Source organism: Neodiprion virginianus, chromosome 2 (genome assembly GCF_021901495.1).
Source record: "Neodiprion virginianus isolate iyNeoVirg1 chromosome 2, iyNeoVirg1.1, whole genome shotgun sequence".
Classification (NCBI taxonomy): Eukaryota; Metazoa; Arthropoda; class Insecta; order Hymenoptera; family Diprionidae; genus Neodiprion; species Neodiprion virginianus.
The window spans coordinates 2262941-2275459 of NC_060878.1; the positions used below are offsets into that span (position 1 = coordinate 2262941).

At 37.8% G+C, this 12519-nt stretch overlaps 3 protein-coding genes across 12 annotated transcripts in view; 1 reads left to right on the plus strand and 2 right to left on the minus strand.

Moving 5' to 3' along the window:
* Positions 1–5553, minus strand: LOC124298266 (DDB1- and CUL4-associated factor 11). Of its 6 annotated transcripts, XM_046750058.1 has the most exons (11): positions 3260–3413; positions 2751–3097; positions 2287–2392; positions 1948–2194; positions 1694–1840; positions 1405–1586; positions 1240–1332; positions 913–1159; positions 624–779; positions 389–495; positions 1–297 (listed from the first exon to the last, which is right to left on the minus strand). In XM_046750058.1, the coding sequence occupies exons 2-11, from the start codon at positions 2828–2830 to the stop codon at positions 142–144; spliced, it is 1521 nt and encodes a 506-aa protein (XP_046606014.1). In that variant the 5' UTR covers positions 2831–3097; positions 3260–3413; the 3' UTR covers positions 1–141. The 6 variants fall into 6 exon arrangements, with proteins under 6 accessions (XP_046606014.1, XP_046606012.1, XP_046606015.1 ...); XM_046750056.1 differs by lacking the exons at positions 2751–3097; positions 3260–3413 and adding an exon at positions 5429–5553; XM_046750059.1 differs by lacking the exons at positions 2751–3097; positions 3260–3413 and adding an exon at positions 5146–5287.
* LOC124298269 (putative serine protease K12H4.7) lies at positions 5438–10011 on the plus strand. 4 transcript variants are annotated; one of them, XR_006906763.1, is made up of 10 exons: positions 5438–5570; positions 6131–6358; positions 6519–6700; positions 6821–7056; positions 7225–7360; positions 7490–7806; positions 7896–8028; positions 8202–8371; positions 8553–8745; positions 9615–10011. XR_006906763.1 is itself a non-coding variant. In XM_046750063.1 (9 exons), the coding sequence occupies exons 2-9, from the start codon at positions 6158–6160 to the stop codon at positions 8660–8662; spliced, it is 1485 nt and encodes a 494-aa protein (XP_046606019.1). In that variant the 5' UTR covers positions 5438–5570; positions 6131–6157; the 3' UTR covers positions 8663–9517. The 4 variants fall into 4 exon arrangements, 3 of the variants coding, with proteins under 3 accessions (XP_046606019.1, XP_046606020.1, XP_046606021.1); XM_046750063.1 differs by lacking the exon at positions 9615–10011 and having other exon boundaries at positions 8553–9517; XM_046750064.1 differs by lacking the exons at positions 5438–5570; positions 9615–10011 and adding an exon at positions 5825–5881 and having other exon boundaries at positions 6129–6358; positions 8553–9517.
* Positions 9097–12519, minus strand: part of LOC124298256 (sushi, von Willebrand factor type A, EGF and pentraxin domain-containing protein 1) — a 26216-nt gene continuing 22793 nt past the window's right edge. The window contains exons 11-12 of one of the 2 annotated variants that reach the window (XR_006906761.1): positions 11403–11762; positions 10611–10737 (exon numbers count right to left, since the gene is read on the minus strand). Coding sequence is in view for 1 of the 2 variants with exons in the window: in XM_046750036.1 (XP_046605992.1) it covers positions 10341–10737 (397 nt within the window). In the remaining variant the exon portion in view is untranslated. Of the gene's footprint in view, positions 10738–11402; positions 11763–12519 lie in introns of both variants that reach the window. The other variant, XM_046750036.1, reaches the window with a different exon arrangement.

Sequence of the window (12519 nt, forward strand, 5' to 3'; positions counted from 1 at the left end):
TAAAAAATCTACTTTTACTTATTATCCAACAGTCCAGGTGTCGGATATTTTAATCACTTTTTTTTTTTTTTCTCTGGGAATAGAACCAGCCCATCCCAAACGTATGTGTTACCTGGCCACGTAGCAATTTCGTTTACCTACTTAACAGGCCACTGTGTGTTTCGCACGTTGGGCAGCTATTCTTTGGCTACGTCTTAATGCACGCGGCCGCAATAATGTATCATTGTCGTCATCGGAGTCTGAACTGTCGAGTGAAGTTCCGCCTGCATACCGCCAACTCCCTATTGTTCCGTCCCACTGTAATGGAGATTAAAAGATCTTGTTTTATATCGCAAAGGAAGGGATTCGTAGGTAACTTTGTCTTTTAAGAAAAATATCAACCACTTACAGAAGTCGATACTATTTCTTGATGAAACGGATGCCAACTGACATCTCTGACGCAGCCTTTGTGTCCATTGAGAGCATTGACTATTACACCAGTCAACACGTCATATACTGTAACGTTACATGTGTAATGTTTTGAAACATACGATTATATCAACATACTGTGAAAATCACTGATAACACTGTGTAACAATGTTAATACTATGATGAAATAGAGAAATTTCTGATGATTTACTCACTTATTATTTTTCCCGTCGCACAACCCGTGTATATATATCTCTGACCCGTTGTCGCGGCCGGTGAAAAATGACAACGTATCAAAGTCTGCAACACGGAGTGCCCTCGATACGTCATCACGCTTGTATCTCCTTCGAGCATATTCTTTACTTTATACACTGCAACAGGTGAAGAAACTTAATTATTGATATACTAAGGAAAATAGAACGGGAACCATTTACACAATTCGCAAATGAGTAATCTATGTATGCCGGAGTGAAATTAAGGTATGCCTTTTCCATCGCAACTTACAACTTTTTGGTACTCGCTGCCACCTGTAATCCCAATTTTGAGTAGCGACGGCCTTGCGTGTGTTTAGCTCGGCATTTTGGTCCGAGAATGCTCTGACATCCCATAACTTGATTGTCTGATCTTTACTGTTTGTTACCAAATATCTGCCGTCTCCTCGTGGGTCGATATAAGTTATTCCGTCCATATGCCCTGCGAGAATACCTACAGGGTGAGGGTCAGTTTCGCTCAACGTTCTTCTGTCCCAAACCTAAGAAATCATTGAAGAAGAAAAACCGATTATAAGAATCGAGATGAAAAATGTTGTTTACCGAAAATAAACCTTCTTACCTTGCAAAGACCGTCGTCTCCTGCACTGTATAAAATTTGTGACGTGTTGTCTGCAAAGGCAACTGTGTTTACATCGTCACCATGACCCGCGATCTGGAAATATTACCTTGGATTAAAGCAAGCAACTTCAATTAGCTAGTCGTTCGTTACATCCGAGTAACTTACCCTAAGAGCACGTTGATGACATTCTCTATCGTATACATATAGATATCCGTCATTAGCACCGCCAAGTATTTCCCTGCCGTCGCTAGAGAATACTAGAGAAAATATACAAAATCTCCGGTCTTCTGGACACAACGAGAGGGATTCTTGGATCACAGAATCACCATAAACGGGGCACAAGTATACTGCAAGATAATCAAATATTATTAACGGTAGCTCGTGCTAAGTTTTATCGATAGTTTGACTACGTTTCAACCATGCTCATGTAATTGTTCATGAAAAGTTCACTCACGGCATTCAGACCAACTAGAATATACAATGTAGTTGCCATCGGGACTGAAAGCTGTGTCTAGAATACTCCATCCAACGTCACGTGCCGGAATCTTTTTGAATTCTAAAAATTCTCCATCCTGTGTGTGATAAAGACGTAAAAATCGATCTGAAAATAAATTTTTTTCAACATATATTCATTTTACATATGAAAATAGGTATAGACCGCAGATCAAGTTTCCAAACTGTGATATGGAATGTTGATAACAGGCTGACCTTGACTGGCGGTAAGGAAAAATCTCCCATCTTTGGAATGCGATCCACAGAAAGCCTTGCTGCTGTATTTAGCCACTTGACGCATTTTGTTTGGTAGAAAACTGCTGGCTATTCTACATTTTTGTCCTGCACTAAATCCTGGCCCTACAGCTCTTTTTTGTATCATAGAAGTAATCGACGTTGCTGGTTTACCGCCGGTGTCGCCAAGTCCGCAAGCCTGTTTTGTTGCCAGACTTATTTCACTCTTCTAAAAAAAAATAAATCAAATCAACATACATAATAACAACCCACACACAAGCGTGCAATTTGTTATGTTTGAAGTTCGTCGAACTTTCTTACGTCGAGAATCGATGTGTTAGGTTTTGTCGTCACTCTGGGCGGTTGCGAACTGCCGTACTCTTCGTCGGAGTCATCCTGATCCGAAGATATGATATGTACCTGCCCACTGTTGAAGAAAAGAACAATAAAACATAAATATCAAATCAAATTAGTTTTTCTCAGTTTAGAATTTCCTCCGTTTATATAATTTTGCTGCATGGAAATGAAAATGACAATTCTCAACACAGTTTCGTTCATCTGTAAGAAGTCAGCTGTTAATGAGTGCATAAAAATGTGAACCAGTTTTCCGAGAACAAATTCTACGTACGCCTGCATGCCAAGTTGAAATACTTCGTAAATAAAAAATCTGTTACTGTTGTCAAAGTTGACTAAAGAATAACGGGGTACGTATGGTGAGGTTAGGTTAGGTTGACACTCGTAGGAAATTCCGAAATATTGCGAGATTATGTATATTGGTTGCAAACCTTCTGATCAAATATTGCAAGATAGCGGTGAGTCCTGGATCCTGTTCGAAATCCATACTACGCGAATTTATGGCTCCCATCCAGATGTGAAATGATGTATTTTATAAAGCGTATTATATATACAACTGAAACAACCTCGAGGACGACGATGACGACGAACAAGAAGAAGAAAACAACTAAGAAGTAGAGAAGAGAAATCTAGGCCCAATGACGGTAGTAAACTTCAAAGTGTGCGTACACCTCTTCACCAAAGTCTCTCACTTTACCCACCGTACAGGTTTTGCTTTTTCACTGAATATACTTATGTAGGGTGTATTTTAATTGCACGTTCACGTTCCACGTTTCGTCTTAATTATATTAGATATATACATATATATGCATGTGTATGTGTGTGCGCGCGCGCGCGCGTGCATGTGTGTATATATTTTATATATATATATATATATATAAATATATATATACACATATATGTATATGCCCAAAGAATAAATATAAAATTAAAAATATACGGTATTCTCAACACTGCAGGCCTTCTTCGCGCGAAAGAGAATCATTTATCTTGCACAGTGCGTCGAATTGAGGAAAACAAAATAAACAAATAATAACAGGATTATGTATTCGATGGATCGCGATCCCTCTTATCGCACGAACACTTATACGACGATCGACTGCAATAAAATTTCTGTCTTTAAACGAATGTCATGTGACTTACACATATGTCATTGTACAACATCGAAGAAAATTCATTATTCCGCCACAAAATTCTCTTATCGCCTTACAGAGTCAATTCGCTCAAGGCTTTATCGTGCGCCGAATGTGAACAAAAAAAAAAAAAAACCAAAGAATCAAAAATATAGAAGGGACAAAAGGGTGGGGGGAGGGGGGGGGGGATAAAGAACGAGAAAGAAAGAAAAACAATTGACAAACAACAAACAAGGAAGAGAACGCCTGTCACATAATGCGCAATATATTTTTATCGCGTGCTACATACATGTATGATATATATAACTTCTACGTGGATATAATGTATGTACATGATTGGTAATCTAGTTCGTTTTTGGGATACGCTTATCGGCTAATAGCATACAGTGAATCGATTTTTAAATGTAGCACTGATGCGCAAAGAAGTAGTAGGAAGTTAGTAACGTCAAGGTAACGAGGCTAGGGGGGGGGGGGGGGGGGATGACGATTTAACAATTTTGTAATGACTTCGAAGTGGCTGAGTTTTAAAAATATGAATTACTTTTGTCTTATTATTACAGGTTACTGCATTTCGGAGATTCTTAAAATTACGGAATAACGGGTTTTCCGAAAGACGAATCATGACAGTAATGTTACGAACTTCGTTGACTGAGGATACTGAGGATATAATACAACGCTAACTTCATTCTCATTATGCTACGTAGGACATACACTCTTGTTTCCGTGTCAAATGAAAGTATCACGCGAAATATGGAGGACGATCCTGATAATAATTATACGTAATAACACAATTTTTGGCAAGTTTCTGCGCCCCCACGAGACGGTGAAGGGAAATACGTTGATTCGGTTGGTTGGAGATAAATGTACGTACTCAGATCACGTGACGTTATGAGGATAGAAAGCAAAAAAGAATAAAAATAAATATTCAACAACGCTGTAGATGTTGAAAAATTATTTAACACGGTTCCTACATGTCTAATCTTTAAATATTTGCGAACTTTAAATATCAGGCCGGTTGTCGAATTATACACAATTGTAGAAGCAGACTATTTGAAAATTCAAATATTTAACGCGTACAAGCAAATGTGTCACTGCCTACGGCAGTAGAGCGCATTGATTAAATAAGTTTTCACAGAGATATTTTTTTTTTCTTGGCACAATCCTTGGCGTTATAATTATATAAATATTGCACAATTTTTAGAACAAGAAAATTGGTCGAATTATAAATATTCAGGCTTTCGAATAGTATGAATTTCGTACAGAAGTAAACAGATCTTCGGGCCCTCCGAGTTACCCGAAAAATTCGCGCCTGCGACAACGATCATCCAACTGCGAGTTGTTTACCTCGGCATGAGATTAGGTAGGTATGTCGGCTTAATTAAACTACCCGTACAAGCGTAAAACGTAATTGACCGATGAGCCGATACTTTTAATCGAATAATAAATTCTTATATTTCTTTCAACATCGCCTAATAGCATTAGTTAATAGTTTCATACTCGAGCTTTTGTCGACAACAGCCGGCAAGGAGATTTCATTTCAATGATGTAATAATTTAGTACGTAGTTTGATAATTGACAAAATACGAGTGTATAATTGGATAATTGGGACGATCGCTTATCTACAATATCATGCCTGATACGCGTTTAATAAGAAAATATATGTAAGGTATGATTATGTTGAATTTTTCTTTACCGTAGCAAGACAAATCGATGAATAATTTGCAACATCCTACTACACGGCGATATAATTGTCGGAAGATCGGTGACAGATACGAAGTTCACCTCTCGCGATCAGAGATTTGTAAAATCGCTGCGAATGAGTTATCGTCGTGACGGTTAGGTTGCTTTTTTGCATGTAAACATGTTACGAAATTGCACAACTATGGTTTAATGGAAAGTCGTCGTAGGATAGGAAAGATCGCTTTCTTCTTTATCGATGCTAGTTTTTGGAGAATGCATACTTGGTCGGTACTTAACTTCTCCTTGTCATAAACGACGTTGTTGTTGTCGTCGTCGCGCGTACCAGATGTATTCTCAGTATCCTTGTCAAGCGCATGCCTGAAGAAATAAAACTACCTCTCCCAGAATAACCCACACTCATCCATCATCCATAACCCGGCAAGTATCAGCAGCCGTTTATTTTCGAGAAAATAACATTATAGTTTAGTATTGCTGTCAAATTAACCGTCGTTTCTCATGTCAAATAGGTTTCAAAAACTTTTCTTAATATGATATCGGTCCGTTCGTTCTCGATTGTTTAGTTTTCTTGTTTTTATTTTTTTTATATTCCTCGCCCTGTAACCTTCAAATTTCCTTTTAATCCCAGTGACCCGTAATACAGTAGGTCAAATTTCTTCTCTCTAAATTTACATCGGCACCAGTTTATACCTAACATCGTTTCACGTCACTTGCACGATAGTCTTACATTAAGCTAGTTGCACTATCACAAATGAGTCATAATAAAGTCGGTGAAACACAATAATACTAATAACAACACTGATTTCTGCCAGACAGTTTGTTAGATATCTCTATTTTTTTACTTCAACAGCCGGCCGTTGGTTTTTTTACATGTAATAAAAGGAAACTATAAATGACATCACTTAAAAGATGAAATGCTTTTTAATCCACATCTTTTGTGTTTCCTGCAGCTAATTTTTCTCGTGTCACTTTCATTTCAGGTTGTTTCACAATTGATAGGCGTTAATATGCTTTTCATTCGACTACTTGTAATTCTGCTGGCTGGCGTTAATGCTGCATTAGCATTGCGCAGTTTTGCACGTGGCAGAAGCAAGGGTGGAAACCTAGGATCGCCTGTTCTCTCTAAAGATTACGTGCCAGTTGAGGATCAGTGGTTTGAACAATTTCTTGACCATTTCAATCCAACCGACGCTAGAACATGGAAACAGGTGTGTGATGATGTTTTATACTTATATCTGATGATCTTAGACAGGGAAAATTAGTTCTCATTTACTTAGCTCCGATTTTATGCTATATTCACTCAATGCTATACGATATACGCATTATTGATGGGAAAATCTATGTTGATAAACCTTATTTTTTCTTCAGCGATATTTTACCAATTCCGGATTCTACAAGAAAGGAGGGCCAGTCTTCCTTATGATTGGCGGGGAGGGAACTGCTAATCCAAAGTGGATGGCAGAAGGAGAATGGATTGAATATGCAAAGCAATACGGAGCCTTGTGTTTCCAATTGGAACATCGCTTCTATGGCAAAAGCCACCCGACTGCGTAAGCTGCAAAGTGAAATTTGTTATTACTTCAAAACTCCATGATGATAACTCTATGTGTATAGCTCGCATTAGCTTCAGGTTTTTTTTTTGCAAATTCACCTTATGTAATTTTTTCCAGCGATTTGAGTGTGAAAAATCTCATGTATCTGAGCTCTGAACAGGCACTGGCCGATCTTGCTTATTTCATCGAAGGGATGAATCTCAGACATCAGATTCCTGCAGGAACCAAATGGATCACTTTTGGCGGATCTTATCCAGGTTCTCTGGCTGCTTGGTCTCGAGCCAAGTATCCTCACCTTGTTCACGGAGCCATGTCAGCCAGTGGACCCCTTTTGGCACAGATTGATTTTCAGCGTAAGCATTCGATAGATATGAAAACACTTCTTTCCTCATCAACAAAGCTCAGACCTTGAATTCGGTTGACCTGGATTGAATTAATTTTTAGATACCATTACAGGCGAAATCTCGTTGGAACAACAATATTCCGATGAATAATACGTTTCTACTATTTGTAAATTACAGAATATTACGTTGTAGTCGAAGATGCCTTGCGAACCCATTCCCAGGCATGCATAGATGCAGTCGTTACTGCCAATAAACAAGTTCACATAATGTTGCGTCATCCTCTTGGCCAGAAGGGACTTGCGGAAAAATTCAAGTACTGTACCGTAACGTTCTTACATATTATTTAACTTTACTTTTTAAATCAGCAGCAGTGACTCGCAATTTTTTTCCATGTTATCGAACAATCCAATACAATGTGTTAATTTTTCCTTGTGAATTTAAGGTTTTGCGACCCTATTGACCCCGGTCACACGAAAAACAATGATATAGCAAATATGTATGAATCACTGGCAAGCAATTTCGCTGAGGTAGTACAGTACAACAAGGATAATCGTAAAAGTTCAAAAACGGCCAACATAACGATTGACACGATCTGTAACATCCTGGTAGATGAGAGCAGAGGTACACCTGTTTCTCGTCTAGCTCAGGTTAGCAATTTACTTCTCAAGGCAAACGATGAGAAATGTTTCGACTACAAATATAACAAAATGATCAGTGAACTTCGGAATGTCAGCTGGGCTGATGAGGCAGCAGAAGGAGGTTGGTAAAGTTCATACATAATCGATTGAGGTGCAGTCACGGTTCAAGTTAATTATTACATAAACTGACGCTTTCTTTAACGTTCAAAGGTCGACAATGGACTTATCAAACCTGCACCGAATTCGGATTCTTCCAGACATCGACTGCGCGACCTCAGCTTTTTAGCGAAACTTTTCCAGTAGATTTCTTTGTTCAGCAGTGCACTGACATATTTGGACCAAGGTAGATGTCAATTACTGTTTGATTGTCTAACATCGAAACGTACTTGCAAATTTTTATTTTATATTCATGTGCTCTGATTCTCTGGAAGTTGTTTGCGAACGAAAATGATTGTACATATCTAAATAATCACTTGTCCCAGAGACACGATAAACTTGCCTCAATTCATTTTGCAGATACAATATACATCTCCTGCAATCTGCGGTCGAACGTACCAATACAATTTACGGAGCTTTCGATTTGGATGTCAGCAACGTGGTATTTGTCCATGGAAGTATTGACCCGTGGCATGCTCTTGGCAAGATAAAGTCGACCAACCCTCGGGCACCAGCTATTTACATAAACGGTGAGTCACTTTATTTGATTAGAAAACTGTTGAAATACAGATATAAATTGAAATATTGTGTAGTGAAATTGTCGTATTACACAGAATGGTATTACCTTTAATATCAAATTAACAATATAGAGTATTCAGCCACTGTTTGGCCTGGAATGTTTGTTACCTATTCTGGTTCTTGTAATTCAAGGCACGGCCCACTGCGCCAATATGTATCCTCAGTCGGATAATGATCCACCACAATTGACCGAGGCCCGGAAACGCATTGGTCAACTGATTGGTCAATGGCTTAAGAACTGAAAGACTGATTTAAATGATATGTATTGTGGACGATAATAACTCTAAATCCAAGCCAAGCTTATCGATATGATACAAAACAAGATGTAAGTAACTTGGCAAATCGTGATAATGTTCTACAGACTGTGAAGTTATATTTTATACAAAGACATGATATATATACCCAGTCGTTAAGTTTAATCTTAAATGTGAATGTAAGTTTCTTTCTCAATGCTGTTTAGTCTATTTCTTTTTGAAACACGTTTTACAATAAAGCGTTTTAGAAAGATTATTAAAAAAGACACTGTTCACTTATTTGTCCGATATTTCGTAAGCATGTAGCGACCACATGTTTTTGAATGACCTAATTATCGAAATCAATTTTAATTTTCTTCAAATAGTTACGTGATTGGTTTATAATAAATTGGAAATAATAGCAGCATTTCAAAATTATACAATCAATTTCATAAATATATTTATTCTAATACGATTGTCAATACATTGACTATAACTAATTTCTATTTATAATATACATAACATGCCTTAGAGTGTTACCCCCACGAATCTCTTTCAATTTTAACACTGCGTCGTGCATGGAGTAAAAGTCTTAATAATATATTCAGGTAAAGTATGTGAGCGCCTATTAATGGCAGCAGTATATTTTACCTTGGAAATCGCGAATGACGAAATATAATTATAAAATCACTAAGGTTACAGTGATGTAATTAGTTGTTTAACAATAATCCGAAGTTCGTTGTATGCTGAACTATATGTATATTCTTGTGATTCTGATTGTCTCGAGTTTTTTTTCTTTGTTTTACGTCAGAGCTTGTTCGTTAATATCTATCAGTTTTATCAGGGTGTTTTATTTTTATTTCTCTTCCGCATGAAAAACGTCGGCCTTACCTTAGCAATGAGAAAAGTATTGATTAAGAAAAAAAAAAAAGTATCTCAAAAATAGTATCTTCTATTTCAGAGTTAATTAGCTCCCTCAAAGCAAGGCCAAGGTATTCATTTCGGATTCCTCCAATATCCACGTTAGTTCAAAACCGTTTTGTTAGCTTGTGTACAACATCATTTGTTGCAAAAGAATATAAGATTAATGTATTTGATGATTTCGTGGTGTCCTATAATTAAAATTCAGTATAACATATGTAATTAAATATGTATGTATGTATGTATGTATGTATATGCATTTGATCGTTGTATACAATTTTTTTTTTTAATTCTTTTCTTTTTTGGCATCCCTTGTGACCAGCGTTGACAATATTACAATAGCATAGAACTCTGCGATAAGAATAAAATGAATCATTGCGATTATTGTGATCATAGTTTAGTTGATCAATTAATTATTATTTACATCAATACATCAGCCCAAAAAAAAATAATATTAATTTCATTTCACTTATACGAAAATACGAACGGCGAATATTCTATGCTGTTGTAATTAGGCATCTGTATCGTTTCACCAAGTAACGTGTTGAAAAAAAAATAAACAAAAAAACACCACTTTCATATAGGTACACAAAAAAAAAATGAGTTCAATTGTAGAATTAGAAGAAAAATAATTTCTTGCTTTCTGTAGCCATTCGTCGTACTTCAATAATTCTCAGTAACGAGCATGAGAAATAAATATTATTATACAAATAAATCAAGAACAATGTTGATTGGAACTCATTTTTCTGCATAATTATATCTGTGCTCAATATCTGTGATGAGACTGCGGCTGCCTCCATTCTGGCGTAGCTGATCCATGGTGGTGATGATGATGATGGTGATGCCTTTTCTTATCAGAGACGCTTGCGTGTTTGCTTGACGGATATGCAGCAACGTCACTGACTACTAGCTCTGATCCGTCTCGTTCCGTATTATTTCCACGGAAGTTTTCTCTGTATCCAGGCTCGTCGAGAGTTTCTTTCCGACGTAGGGGTGCGTGATTTGCTTTTTGGCCCGCAGTCTCGTGAAGATTTTCCCAAGCTTGCCGATAGTAGCGATTTAGTCCACCTCGGCTCTCTGATGAATTGCTATCGAAACTGGCTACTGTGTTGCAGTCAGGGGATGCCCGATGGCGGTAATGCTTGCTACCTCTACTGCGATTCCTAAATTGCAATAAAAGTTTTTCTCTTTCAGCTAACGGGTATAACCGACAATTGAAAGTTCAGGATACATTCATTTGTTGTAAAGATAGCAAGAGTTGAGCGTTGCGTGACCAAAATTTTGTATCGAGATCTAAGTTTGTTGTTAAACCTGTTCTTAAATTGTTCCAGGCAAGTTTGGAAATTTTTTCTTGAGAGCAAGGAGATGTCAGACTTCTTAGGCGTATTTCTTACGTACAGCAATTGACGGGATCGATGGAATTGTTGACTAAATTAAACTAGAACGTGAATACTAGATGTATAAAAAGTATATTTTTCTAGTTGTCTACTATCTCCATTCATCCCCATTATATTTTGATACAAATGACTTGACTGAAGTGTATTTCTGACTTCGATAGCTGAGTGATCGGTCCAAGAGATGAAACATATATTTGTCGATAAGCATTAATAAAGCATGGTTAATAATTGAAGATTGCTGAAGTCAAAACAGCGAAGAGATAGCGTGCAGTCAAGCCTGTCGATAAAAAAAAAACAAAAAGCAGAAGGTGAATAAGAGTGATGCTTGACGGTTAACGAAATCTTACATGAAGTGTACATTTTGTGAAGTAGAATATATTAATACGCTACGTGGTGCGATTTAAAACTGTGGACTCCAAGGCTTCGTTTACCTTGACTAGTGACACTCATGAGGATGGCACGTCGCGCGTGGCGGTGGTTCTTGATCATTGATGTATCGGTGGGCGTTGGTTGGGGGGGAGGGAGCAAACAGAATTTACAGGGATGGGTTGGAGAAGTAACCGGCACGGTGAGCGGCTGACAGACCAAAAGAATAAGGGTGATCACTGCCACGGCGGGCCGTGAGGTCTCGGCGCCCCAGGTGCTGGTCGGGGAAGGGTAGCGCCAGAAGCGTGTACCAGCGCGAGGGCATCGCGGCGTCACCCCTTCCAAGGCCACCACCTCCGCCACCTCCCAACCCTCCCACCCCACCGAGCCCCCTGCGGCGCCTTCCTCCGACGCCGCCGCTGCCGCTAATTACCGCCACAGCGCAAATTGTTTAAATGTTAGTTAGGTTTTTTGTTACTTTAACCATAGCTACATCTTGCATTAATTATTATCTATGTCTATAGACGCTTGTTGTGCTGACTACTCCAGTTGATGGTACTCAAAACTTTGCAATTTTCTTCATTCTCTTTATAATACATACATTTCAGTAAGTGAAATGATAAATGATAATGATTTTGATGGTACGATTATTCTTCAGGCGAATGATTGAAAGCATGATTGTATCGCTTTTTTCACTTGCGTACCATCAATCGAGTTTCAGTTTCAGCTAATTACTATCGGATCACTGTAGGCTAAATCAATCGACCAAAAATTGTTTCGAGTATGGAGATTGAGTTTGAATTATAACTTTTTGTTTTTGAGTCGATGCGATTTAATACTACAGTATTTAGTGACCTCATTCACGACGAAGAATACGTGAACGTAAAGTGTAAGTTTTGAGTTAAGTAAAGAGTAAGCGGTTTAATGTACGCACATACAGATGGAAAGTAAACGAATACATATAAGCTCGCAGATAAAAAAGAAGATTAACACAAAACATTGAAAGATGGTTGTTTATCAAGAGACGATATGTATGTCCATTGCAAATATTCCAAAGAAGCTTATTGAGACAACTAGGTACGCTTCGTTTTTTCAACAATGCTCTTTTCAGTCTACTTAAACAAAGTGAAGAAAAAATTTAGACGATTGAAATTAATAAATTAGTAATCAGGTCTCTTCTTA